The 13,276-nt window shown below is 40.0% G+C and overlaps 1 protein-coding gene across 3 annotated transcripts in view; it reads left to right on the plus strand.

The window, feature by feature from the left end:
* slc25a26 (solute carrier family 25 member 26) overlaps window positions 1–13,276 on the plus strand; it is a 34,779-nt gene continuing 21,503 nt past the window's right edge. For 2 of the 3 annotated variants that reach the window (XM_062986590.1, XM_062986592.1), the window contains exons 1-5: window positions 2,579–2,712; window positions 3,724–3,880; window positions 4,502–4,611; window positions 9,575–9,679; window positions 9,848–9,895. In XM_062986590.1, coding sequence (XP_062842660.1) covers window positions 2,680–2,712; window positions 3,724–3,880; window positions 4,502–4,611; window positions 9,575–9,679; window positions 9,848–9,895 — 453 coding nt within the window. In that variant the 5' untranslated portion in view covers window positions 2,579–2,679. Of the gene's footprint in view, window positions 156–638; window positions 716–2,578; window positions 2,713–3,723; window positions 3,881–4,501; window positions 4,612–9,574; window positions 9,680–9,847; window positions 9,896–13,276 lie in introns of those variants that run through there. The other variant, XM_062986591.1, reaches the window with a different exon arrangement.

Consider the following 13,276-nt stretch of genomic DNA (forward strand, 5'->3'; position numbering starts at 1 on the left):
GAGGAAACCGGAGCTCCCAGAGGAAACCCAAGGGGACACGGGGAGAACATGAAAACCTCACACAGAAAGGACCCGGACCGCCCCACCTGGGGATCGAACCCAGGACCTTCTTGCTGTGAGGCGACACTTAGCCACCGTGCCGCCCCGATGAGTAGGTAAATGAGAGAGTGAGTGAGTGAGTGAGGTGATGAGTAGGTAAATGAGAGAGTGAGTAAATGAGTGAGGTGATGAGTAGGTAAATGAGAGAGTGAGTAAATGAGTGACTAAATGAGTAATTTTTTTTTTTTTACTATTGATTTTTTAGACTGCCAGATGTGACATATCTGGCTTACTGGTTAGGGCAGTTGTAGCCTGGCGGTTAAGGTACTGGACTAGTAACTGAAAGGTTGCTGGTTCAAGCCCCACCACTGCCAGGCTGCCACTGTTCGGCCCTTGAGCAAGGCCCTTGACCCTTAATTGCTTAGACAACATGCTGTCACAGTGCTGTAAGTCACTTTGGATAAAAAAGTGTCTGCTAAATGCTGAAAATGGTTACTTTGCTTACCTCTTTGTCCCTGCTTTGATTTACTGACATGTTAATGAACCCTGTGTGCATCTTTTCCAGTCTTCCTATCAAGGATGTTTGTTCTCTCCTTCAGGTACACCAAGGGCAAATTATACAAAGAGACGGAACACCAATAAATGCTACGAAGAAGACAAAGAAATTGTTATCCAGGTGTAATGATGGACTTACCTTTTATTAACCAAAATACACTACCATTCAGAAGTTTTAGAACACCCCATTACTATTTTTAAAAAATATTAAGCAGTTCAAGTCCAGTTAATATTATAAAAAACATATAAAACAAGTTTAAGCAGTAATCTGACAAGAACTTGAATAGGTCATCTGAGTGAGTGAATGAGTGATTGATTTTTTCTATTGATTTTTTTAGACTGCCAGATAGTGACGTGGGATTTATAAAGCCCAAAAAGCTTGTTTTTACTTCTTCCAAGTCAGTAGTAGTGTGCTTTACACCACAATTTTCCATTTAGACCCAATTGTGTTAAAATTTTGTGATTTTATTCTTACGCTTTCAGTACAGATGGCAAAATGTGTTGTGATCTGCATCAAAGACTGAATCAGAATCCTTCGTATTCTCCTTACGTTGACCTTTGCACTTTTGTGGCGGGTGAATCAAATACTTGTCCATTCTTAAAGACCAAACCTAGGCTACAGGCAGTTTAAAATTGATCTATATGACATTTGTCAATAGCATATTGATTTATTTTCATCCCATCACTTGTGATTCTTTAGAGAGCATTAAACAAATAACTTAGGACGACACCAGCATATGGAAAATAAGTGTCCACACCTCTGGGATTACACACAGCACTGAAATACACACCAGAGTCCTGTAGCACAATCCTGAACCACATAAACAAATCAGATGAGCTCTGAGTTCATTTATTATTCTCACTCTCACCCACGGCTGCAGGTTCAGGAGATGAAGCTGCTGTTAAAACACTGTACATGTCTTCATCTAGTGGCTAAAATGAGACATCACAGTTTATTTGTAGCAGAGTTCTTTCATTCATTCTTTCTTTTATTCATTCATTCATTCATTCGTTTATTTATTCATTCACTTATTCATTAATTTATACTTTTTTATCATTATCAAATTGAATTAATGCTAATTAAATAGTAAAAATAAACCAGAACAAATAAAAAGTAATTAAATAAATCCATAATAAATTAATTAATAGAATGCAATAATAAAAATGTAATATATTTATGTATTATTACCAACAACAACGACGTTTTTAATAATAATAAAAAAATTATAAAATAACAACAATAATAACAACAACAACAACAATAATAATATTTAGTAGTAGATGTACTTTTATTTTTATTGTTGTTATTATTACTATTACTAATATTATTATATTATTGTATATTTATTATTATGCTTCTTTTTATATTATTATGATTATTGCTATTAATAAGGTTGTTATTATATTTGCTATCAATACAATTATTTATATTATTACCATTGTTATTATTATGTTATCAACATTATTATTATTATCACCATTATCACCATTATTATTATTATTATTATTATTATTATTACTACTACTATTACTACTACTATTAATAAGGTTGTTATTATTTTTGTAATCATTACTATTATTGCTATTATTACTATTGTTATTATTATGTTATTACTATTATTATTGTATTTTTATTAATATTATTATTAATTTAATAGTAATATTATTATTAATATTTATATATTTCTTAAACGCAGGAACTACTACTTTAAACATTTAAATGTAAAACATTAAGACAATGCAATAAAACATATAATCTATGTGAGTGGTGTATTTTTATATAAAATATGTGCACGTTATTATAGTAAATATGCGATAATAAATGAATAAATAGTATAAAGTTTATTAATATATAGTTTAATATAATTATATATATTACATATATTATTAATATATATTTTATTATAAGCTGCTCTGGTAGCGAATGTGCGGAAATGAATCGTTATAACGTTTCTGTATCACGTGGCACAGAGCAGCTGGAGCAGACATGGCGGCGCCCTTACTGAACGTGTTTATGTTTAATACGAGTGATAAAACTGTTCATTTTAACTTCTAATAATAAACAGAACAGAAGCTTCAGATAACATGGAGAGACAAGATTATATCGCTTCACTGGTGGTAATTATACACTTTATATTTCTACAGTCGAACCGTTACCAGTAGTGATGGGCATGATGGGTTTAATGATTCCTGCAGCTTTTATTTCAATGATTGGCATCAATTTGGGTTTAAAATACATGATGTTGTAGGTTTTCTGAAAATCAGCATGTAAAAAAATAGTGTAGATTGTTTTATAAGGTCATTAAACATTATATATGTCATCTAACCTCTAAATTACTTGAGTTACATTTAGTGCCTGTATAAATAGGGTTAGTCTGACTAAGCTACAAGTATTAGAATTTATAAGGTTCTATACAGATCTCGGAACACAGATCATACATTTTCTCAGAGCCAATTTGAGGGACTTTTAAGCTTTAAGACGACCTGTCAAAACAATTGAACATAATTACAAAAAACATGGAACAGTGGTGCCTGTGCCAGGATCAGGGTAAAAACAGTTGGTCTGAATCCTCAAGTGTAATCCAAGAACCACAGAAACACACACAGTCTGCCTTAGGTTGCTGTGCACGTAAGAAATGAATTACCAGTGATGGGAAAGACTAATGTCACGTTAGAAAAAAACATTTATTGGCAATTTAGTATTATGTTATATTTATTATTATTATTTATTAGCATTTTAACGTCATGTTTTACACTTTGGCTACATTCATGACAGGAACGGTAGTTACTCATTACACAAGATTCATCAGTTCACAAGTTTAATGTCAAACACAGTCATGGACAATTTAGTATCTCCAGTTAACTTCACTTGCTCGTCTTTGGACTGTGAGAGAAAACCGGAGCTCCCGGAGGAAACCCACACAGACACGGGGAGAACATGCAAACTCCGCACAGAAAGGACCCGCACCACTCCACCTGAGAATCGAACCCAGGACCCTCTTGTTGTGAGGAGACAGTGTTAGCCACCGTGCCGCCCTTATTATTATATTTATAAACACATTCTTTGCAGCACTGTATTTACAGGTATTATAAACTAGCACTTTATAACTTGATCTTGATATCTTACAGGCGGGTGGTTGTGCTGGTATGTGTGTGGACCTCATTCTCTTCCCACTGGACACTATGAAGACCCGTTTACAGAGCCAGCAGGGCTTTTACAAGGCCGGGGGATTCAGGGGCATCTACGCTGGTGTGCCTTCTGCTGCCGTCGGCTCCTTTCCTAATGGTACGTGTTAGATTCTGTCATATTAATGCAACATATTAAAACAACAAAGGCAGCAGCGCACCCGTAATGAGGCCGGCAGAGTCCTGCTTTTAAATTTAAGCAGGAGACAAAACGTTTCTACATTCAGTTCATTTTCCTAATAGCTTATTTTTATTAAATATTGTCCCTTCATTTTGAAGTTGTTTGTTGTCTATTATTTTATTTATTTATCTTGATTAATTTCAGTGTCTGTGGTTGTACAGAGTCCTTGAGTATCTTGAAAGGTGTTATAAATGAAACGTGCAGTTGTTTTACTGAAATAAGTAAATATGAAAAGCAGAAATATGTGCCCATTCAATCAAAAGTGCATTTGTATAGCTGTTCACTGCTTAAAAAGCCTTATTTTCCTTTTATAACTGATTTATTACACAGTAATTCCCAATGTCCCAATACTTTTGTCTATATACTGTATGTTAATGATAAAAATCCCTAGTTGGAAACAATTCGATTCTATAAAATTAGCCGCTTGTGCAGTTTGCTGTACGTGATGTTTTGTGAGTTATTCATGTAAAAACTGACTTATTTTTATAAGTGTTTTATTTGTCTGTGTTTTATTTAGTCTGTATTTGTTTCTGTCTGTAGCTGCTGCATTTTTTGTCACTTACGAGGGAACCAAGTCTCTCCTCGGCGGTTACTTCTCCACGAACATGGCTCCGGTTACTCACATGCTCGCCGCCTCCTTCGGAGAAATCGTACGTTCTGCTTTTATGCTTTTTGCTTACTATCTGTTGTCTATAGTTCTGGGGTGAACCTCCAATAATTAATAGAGCGTTTGTTGTTGCTAAAGATTTGCTGAAAGCATTTGTTTTGCAACAGGCGGTTATACAGCCGATGGATTTATCACATCATTGCTGATTTTACTGATCAGAAATGATCTGATTTATGGATTATTTAGGATTATTTGGGAGATTTTTTTGGGTGTGGGAACGTTTCAAATGTTTTCTCATATAAATAAGAAGTAATTCAGTTGCTGTGCTTTTGGAAACCTGTACATCTTTAGCTGATGTATTATTTCAGGCCATGTAAGACGCTTCAGAATTATTACATCAGAAAACCACATTTGTTTTGAAATTTATGAAATAATGCTCCAAATAGTACATATATTTATAGATTTGAGGATCATTTTGGACCTCTGTGTACCCTTTCACCACTCTCCGAGGGACTTGTGCACTGAAGTGTGGATTCAGCAGCACAGAGCCGATCGTAAATCCCTCCGGCTTTTCTGAGATCCCCAGAATCCTGTAATCTGCTCTTCTTCAGGTCATCCAGAGTGTGAGGTGTACATCTTGCTTCTGAAACTGCTTCCAGTGTAAAAACAGCGCCAAATCATACACACGGTCGAATGAAGCTTTGTTTTCTTTGGAGCAATCCTACGTGTTACTTTTTTGCCTAATATATATATTTTTGTTGTTAATAAGGATGCAAATTTCTGTTTATAGTTTATAGCATCCTATGAGAATACAAAAAACCTCACAAAGTTTTATGTGAAGAAGTCTTTATACTTTATTTAATCAAAAAACAGAGTAATGCAGTGCATGGGCTTGAACCAACGACCATCTGATCATCGGTCCAGTACCTTAACCACTGAGCTGCCAAAGCCCTAAAGCAGGCTCACATGATTCTTTATCCAAAGTGACTTACAGTCTTGTTTAGGGGCCCAAAAAGGGTCCAACAGGGGCAGTTTGGTGGCAGTTGGGCTAGAAACAATGACCATCTGAACATCTGTACAGCACCTTAACCACTGAACTCCCAAAGCCCTAAAGCAGGATCACATAATTATTTAATCCAGAGTGAGTTACAGTCTTGTTTAGGGGCCCAACAGTGGCAATTTGGTGGTAGTTGGGCTTGAACCAATGACCTTCTGATCACTGGTCAAGTACCTTAACCACTGAACTGTCAAAGCCTTAAATAAGGATCACATGATTCTTTATTCAAAGCGATTTACAATTGCGAGCAATTAACAGTCTTGCTCAAGGGTCCAACAGAGGCAATTTGGTGGCGGTTGGGCTAGAACCAATGACCATCTGATCATCGGTTCAGTATTTTAACCACTGAGCTGCCAGAACCCTAAAGCAGGATTAAATAATTCTTTTTCCAAAGCAACTTACAATTCCAAGCAGGCTTGTTTAGGGGCCCAACAGAGGCAATTTGGTGGTTGGGCTTGAACCAACGACCTTCTGATCACTAGTCAAGCATCTTAACCACTGAGCTTCCAAAGCCCTAAAGCAGGATGACATGATTCTTTATCCAAAGTGACCTGAGAGCAATTAACGGTCTTGCTCAAGGGTCCAACAGAGGCAATTTGGTGGCGGTTGGGCTTGAACCAACGACCTTCTGATCTCCAGTCAAGTACCTTAACCACTGAGCTGCCACTTGTAGGTCTAACATTGATACTCCCAGCTCACAGGACTCCTTGGTCCACATTCATTTAGCTACAGTTAAAAAAACGAAGGTGTTTTGTGGCTCCGTTCCCAACGAAGGTCAAATGGAGCCCCGTTTACTTTGATGTGAGCAGGTGCTTCCACCCCTGGCATCCTCTAAAATAAAATACGCCCCGTCTGATGGTGTCTGTCAGGGCCGGAGCGGGCCGTCATCCCTCCCATATATCAGATTTATCTTCCTCCGAGAGCTCATCCGTCAAGCCCGAGGAATCCGCTCCGCTGGAGCGATACACCCCCCGCCCGTCCCGGCGAGGAGGGCACGGCGGCGCTCAGCCAGCGTGCCAGAACGAATTACCTGCGCCTCACCTCGTCCTGGAGAAAGAGGCCGTTCGGTGATTTATGACGCGGGGGTCCTGAAGCTCTCGGCCGCGTCCCGTTTTCATGCCAGCCGCCCGTGGGGGTCAAACTGCAGGCTGGTGATCCTAATTTGAAGCGGCAGATGGAAAATGTTATGTGTCTGCATAAGTAATGGCGTTATTACGATGGCAGCGCTGGTGGAGGTGGCGGCAGCCAGGTATTAGGGTTTTTTTTCCCCCCCTCCTGCAGCAGATGGATATAAAAAGCCGGTGCTAGCAGGTGCCCCTCTTGGGGAGCTGCAGTCGGGCGGAGTGGAATTGATTTTTTTTTTTTTTTAAGCAGGCACCTGCAGGTCGACCTGTTTCGGGTGTCTGATGGGATTCGGCTCTGATCTGCGCTCGCAGGTCGGCGCGTCCCGAGCGCTCGCCGGTCCCAGCTGCGTCTCTTAAAGTCCAAAATAGGAAAAGGGAGACGGGGATCTGTAGGCCTGGCTTATTGTATTATGTCTGACCTTTTATGTACACGCTGATCGGTTCTTTGATTGATTTCGCCAACATACACAGTATGGCCAAAAGTATGTAGACACCCCTTTTAATGAGTGGCAGCAGCTCAGTGGTTAAGGTACTTGACCAGTGATGGTTCAAGTCCCATCACCACGAAATTGTCTCCGTTGGACCCTTGAGCAGTCGCTTTGGATAATAGTGTATGCTAAATGTGTTCCTGCTTTTGGGTTTGTTAGCTCAGTGGTTACGGTACTAAACCAGTGATCATAAGGTTGTTAGTTCAAGCCCAACTCCCACCAAATTCATTTGGGCCTTTGAGCAAAACTGTTAATTGCTCCTGCTTTAGGTTCTGTACTAGTAATCAGAAGGTTGACAGTTTAAGCCCCACAACTGCCAAGTTGCCAGTGTCGGGCCCTTGATCGAGGCTCTTAACCCTCAATTGCTCAAACTGTATTCAGTCATTTATAAGTCACTTTGGATAAAAGTGTATGCTAAATGTATTCCTGCTTTTGGGCTTTGTTAGTTCAGTGGATATGGTACTGGACAGGTGATCAGAAGGTTGTTAGTTCAAGCCCAACCACCACCAAATTGCTTCTGTTGGGCCCCTAAACAAGACTGTTAATTGCTCGCAGTTGTAAGTCGCTTTGGATAAAAGCATCTGCTCAGTGGTTAAAGTCTCGGACTAGTAATCAGAAGGTTGCTAGTTCAAGCCCCACCATTGCCAACTTGCCAGTGTTGGACCCTTGAGCGACGCCTTCAACCCTCAATTGCTCAAACTTTATTCAGTGATTTTGAAGTCACAATAAAGACGTGGTTTGGTTTGATAAGTTTGGTGTGGAGAAACTATACAGAGCCCTGATTTCTAACCTATCTGAAAACCACCGGTTTAATTCAGAACGTTAACAGCACCTGAACAGGCATAAATTCCCACAGGCGCACTCCAAAATCCTGTGGAAAGCCTTACCTAAAGAGTAAACGCTGTCAGTGACTTAGAACACATTAGCGGTGCTGCCATATCAATGCCCACGATATCGGAGTGACCCACCTAAATACGAGGAAAACTAAGTAAACCAGTCCTACAATCTGGCAACCCAGGTCCTCTCGTGTCCACCCTTTTGCCCTTATGCAAATCAGCCAGAAATAAACAATGTCCCTAATTGATCTCTTCTATTATAATCTCTCAGGATTTGCTCTGAAATTGCCTCTCGCCACTTTTTGTTCAATTAAAGAGGGAATTGCTTGTCATATTCGCTTTGCTTCCTGTGTAGCGCTTTCATTTGGGCTCCTTTAGGAATTAAATGATGAGACGGGATGATAAAACGACACCCGACTGGAAAAAATGGACTTTAATGAGATGAAGTGGAACGCCTCCCGTCAGCTCGGTAGCTGGGTGGAGCAGGATGCAGTACACGTGTTGTACACTGGGTGGCGCCCTCGCTACACGCTTCAGTATAAAACACAGACGCTGGTACTGTATGCTAGTCTGATTATGTACTTGTTTTTATTGTATTTGCACGCTGTGTGCTTCTGTGTTTCAGCCTTAATGAACTTCTTTTAATGTTTTATTGATTCTTTACTCCACTGGGCTGTTTGTTGAGTTCATGCACAATAATGAATCCATACAAGTGTTCATTTTCTGCAATAAAAAGCTTGTTTATGCTAATCAGCAACCATTTCACTTAGATTGGAGGCATTGAAGCCTCGTTTGAAACAGAACAGAGCATAAAATAACATAGCAGAACAAATTAGAACAGAGCAGAACATAAAAGAACAGAGCAGAAAATAACAGCAGAACAGAATAGAACATAGCAGAATATAACAGAACATAAAAGAACAGCAGAACACAGCACAGCAGAGCAGAGCAGAGCAGAGCAGAACAGAGCAGAACATAGCATAATAGAACAGAAAAGAACAGAATAGAAGAGAAAAGAACAGAAAGCAGAAAATAACAGCAGAACATAAGATAACAGAAGAGAACAGAGCAGAACATAGCAGAATAGAACAGAACATAAAAGAACATAGCAGAACAGCTTAGAACAAAACAACATAGCAGAAAAGAACATAGCAGAACATAACAGCAGAAAAGAACAGTTTAGAACATAGCAGAATACAACAGAAAAGAACAGAGAGCAGAAAATAACAGAAGAACATAAGATAACAGAACAGAACAAAGCAGAACATAACAGATCAGAACATAAAAGCAGAAAAGAACAGAGGAGAACATAACAGAATAGAGCAGAAAAGAACAGAACAGATTATATCAGAACATGACAGAACAGCAGAACAGAACAGAGCAGAACAAAAACAGAAAAGAACAGCAACAGAACATAGCAGAACGGGTCCAGGTCATGTCGGGACCTAAAGAAGAAAGAAAGCTCGTGTGTGATGTTTTGTGTTTTCACCTGTGTGCGCAGGTCGCGTGTCTGATCCGAGTTCCTACTGAAGTGGTGAAGCAGAGAACTCAGGCTTCTCCATCTCTACATACACACCATGTACTGCTGACCACACTCAGAGAAGAGGTACACACACACACACACCAAATAAGCATAAAGTGGATTCAGAAAGTATTCAGACCCTTTGATTTCTACGATTAGGGCAGAGTGGTGAGGTGGAGGCCACTGTTAATAAATTGAATACATCGTCATTGAATCTCCCGGAAAGTCACGAGTGTTCTTGTGTGTCTGCAGGGGTTCTGGGGCTTGTACAGGGGATTCAGCAGTACAGTACTCAGAGAGGTAAGTTCATACATCATATGGCTCAAATATGTGGACACCTGACCATGAGCTGGTTGAACATCCTGTTCCAGATCTGTGGCCATTCATTTGGATTTTGGAGTGTGTCTGTGGGAATGTTTGCTTTTTGGCTTCTTTTACCTAGACAGACACTGGTGCTGGATGCAAACAAGCCTGGTATTTATTTATTTACTGTTTTGATTCATCTTTAAGGTGTTTAAAGGGATTTAAATGCTCTTGCTCTCACACAGGCATGGTTAAACTGAACAGGAAAGGGTTTTTGCAGTCACCACGAAGCTGGAAGCATATAATCTTATATAATAGACATTTTCTCTGTTGTTATTTATATCTATTTTATAAATACAGATCTGATAGCATTAATTAAAATTGAAAGTGTCCTTATACTTTTAGCCATTTAGAGTATGTAAAAATTTTTTAAAATGGACTTTTCGTCTGGTGAATTTGGACCATAATAGATTTACATTTACAGTTCAGGGTTAAGAGCCTTGCTCAGGGGTCCAACTTGGTGCTCGTGGTTACTATAGGATCCTTGTCACATAGGGTAAATGTTTGTGGATAGTGGTGCTTTCATAGTGTCTGGTCGTCGGTTTTGGACCTAGGGGTATTAATGGGTATTAATCAGAACCGTTCTTACAGGGTTTGATGTGGCTTGAAAGAAGAAAAAAGATGCATTGTCACTCTGGACATCTGCATTAAACGTTTCTAATCAATGCTGCAGGTAAAACAGTTCCAAACAGAACGTAATTGATGCTCCAGTACAACAATAACACACAGCCGGTGCCAATTTAAAAGTTTCAGCACTTATTAATTGCCTTTTGGTGATAAAGTATGGAGACGGGGTGCGGTTTTGCGTCTGGAGGAATAGCATTGATTTATTGTTTGTGCTCTGAGGTGCGATTGTCTCACTCGAATCTAATCTCTGTAACGTGTTTTTTCTCAGCTTGTGTTAGAAATTTGTCGAATTAATTAAGCTAATTATCGGCAGGACGAGCGAGGGCCGAGAGGTGAGAAGACGCTAGAGAATAGCAGCGTGGTGATAAGCCTCGCTCAGATATGGATCGCTTTCTCGCTCTGGCTCTGTTTGATGAGTCTCCGCTTGCTCGTTCGACGCCTGTGCTGCATTATAATGCCGTAATGAATCCCGTCAGAAGGGATTCACTTCATTTCTTTGCGTGCGGACACTTTATCAAAACCTGTGACTTGACCCGGTGAAAACTTTTGGACTACATGATAGCGACACGTGTGTGTGTGTGTGTGTGTGTGTGCACACTCCCAAACCACTGGGTGATCCTGTACCTATTTTCCGCCTCACTTAACCCACAATATTCCATCCAGGGACGACGGGACGGTGCGATTTCTCCCGAGCTTTCAGAATAAATGAATACATTTGGACGGCAGCTGAACGATTTCCCAGCATGCATCAGACTCGGGCGAGATGCTTTCGCCGTGCTGGTCCTGATGATGTGGACGTGTGTCACGGAGCTAATTCATTTCCCAGCCCGAGTTGTCTGCGTGGGGTGCGACCCTGTCAGGACAAGTTTGTTTAGAATGAAGGGGTTTAATTGGAGCGGCTTTTATTTGGGTAATTTGATGGACGCTGATGCCCGCGTGCACTGACCCGACCTGGAATCAGTGGCTACGAGTCAGATTAGTGTGGACAGAGACTCTAAAGGGAATTGGGTCTAAATTTGATTGAGTTAGTTGGGGAGCAGTGTGGTGTACATCAGTTTTGAAGTCCTGTCATAGATGTTGATGTGATCAGGACACTGACAAGAACATCATGGCAGGGAGGCGCAGGTTTTTAATCCGAGGTTTCTGTTATTGTATTCATTAATCCTGACCAGGCTGTCTTTCCCTGCTGCTGAAAAGCATAATTTTAATAAAAGTATGCTACCACCACCGTATTTTATAAGCCTCACAGGAAATCATGTTGTTGATGATACATCCTTACTAGAACACTGCTACACTGTTGGAAGGATGGCATTCTTTGTGGCATTCATACATCCTAAGCAGAATGGCATTCTTTAACACGGCCACACTGATGGAAGGATGGCATCCTGTAAAGCTGCCACATTGTTGGAAGGATGGAATTCTGTATTGCTGCCACTTTGTTGGAAGGATGGCATCCTGTAAAGCTGCCACATTGTTGGAAGGATAGAATCCTTTAACACTGCCACCTCCTTGGTAGGATGACATCCCTTAAAACTGCCACACTGTTGAAAGGATGGTATCCAGTAAATATGCCACATTGTTGGAGGGATGGCATTCTGTAACGCTGCCACATTGTTGGAAGGATGGCATCCCCTAAAGCTGCAACACTGTTGGAAGGATAGCATACTGTCAAGCTGCCACATTAATAGAAGGATGTCATCCTGTAACACTGCCACCTTGTTGGAAAGATTGCATCCTGTTAAGCTGCCACATTATTGAAAGGATGGCATCCTGTAGCTGATACATCCTTACTAGAATGGCATCTTTTAACACTGCCACATTGTTGGAAGGATGGCATCCTGTTATACTGCCACATTTAAAATGGCTGGGCTGTTCAGCATGACCCATTCTAAAACCAGTGCCTGTCTGTGGAGCCCGGGTTGGATATAAACTTGGATTTGTGCACATAAGTAAAAATTGTAGATGTTTCTGATTATTTGGATCAGCTGCTGTTTCACCAGCAGTCGGTGTGTCGGTTGTGTTTGGAGACACTAGAGGGCGCAACAACATCAGCGCTAAGATTTCGATTCCACTTCGATCTCGAAATGGTTTTTCAGATAATGATCGTAGATCGTTCCCTGTCACATTAACTCCGATTATATCAAAATAATCTGGTTTTATGTAATTTGATATGCAGTACGACATCATACGAACTCTGTGTCTGATTGTATAAAAAAAGTACGACAAACGGGCCATTACACGTCGTGTCACGTCATCAATCGTAAAAACACATAGTTATTTTTAAATAAAACATAATTTTGAATAAAGGAGAGGAAATTTAGATAATCCATGGTTTATTAAACATGAAATAACATGAATAATTCCCAAGGGAACGTGAAGTAAAAGTGATATTTTCCTCACTTTTTCCCCTCACTTTGCTTTTAGCATCTCTGCTAGCTGCTAAGTCCTTGTAAGGATATGGTTAGATTAGTGTGAGGCTAACTTGTGTATATTGGTATAGATGAATGAAACGGTTAGAGTAAGTTGGTATTTTAACCTTGCAGCTTGATGGGGATGTCTCTGTGCTTGGCTGGACCCTTAATTTGGAATTTTTATTAGCTTGCACCAGGTGGAGAAATATGTTGCACCTTAGCACACATGCTAATGATCTGACTTTACTACAACATCACCTCAGATTAAAAATGTTGACAT

The sequence above is a fragment of the Trichomycterus rosablanca genome, chromosome 24, assembly GCF_030014385.1.
Source record: "Trichomycterus rosablanca isolate fTriRos1 chromosome 24, fTriRos1.hap1, whole genome shotgun sequence".
Taxonomy (NCBI): domain Eukaryota; kingdom Metazoa; phylum Chordata; class Actinopteri; order Siluriformes; family Trichomycteridae; genus Trichomycterus; species Trichomycterus rosablanca.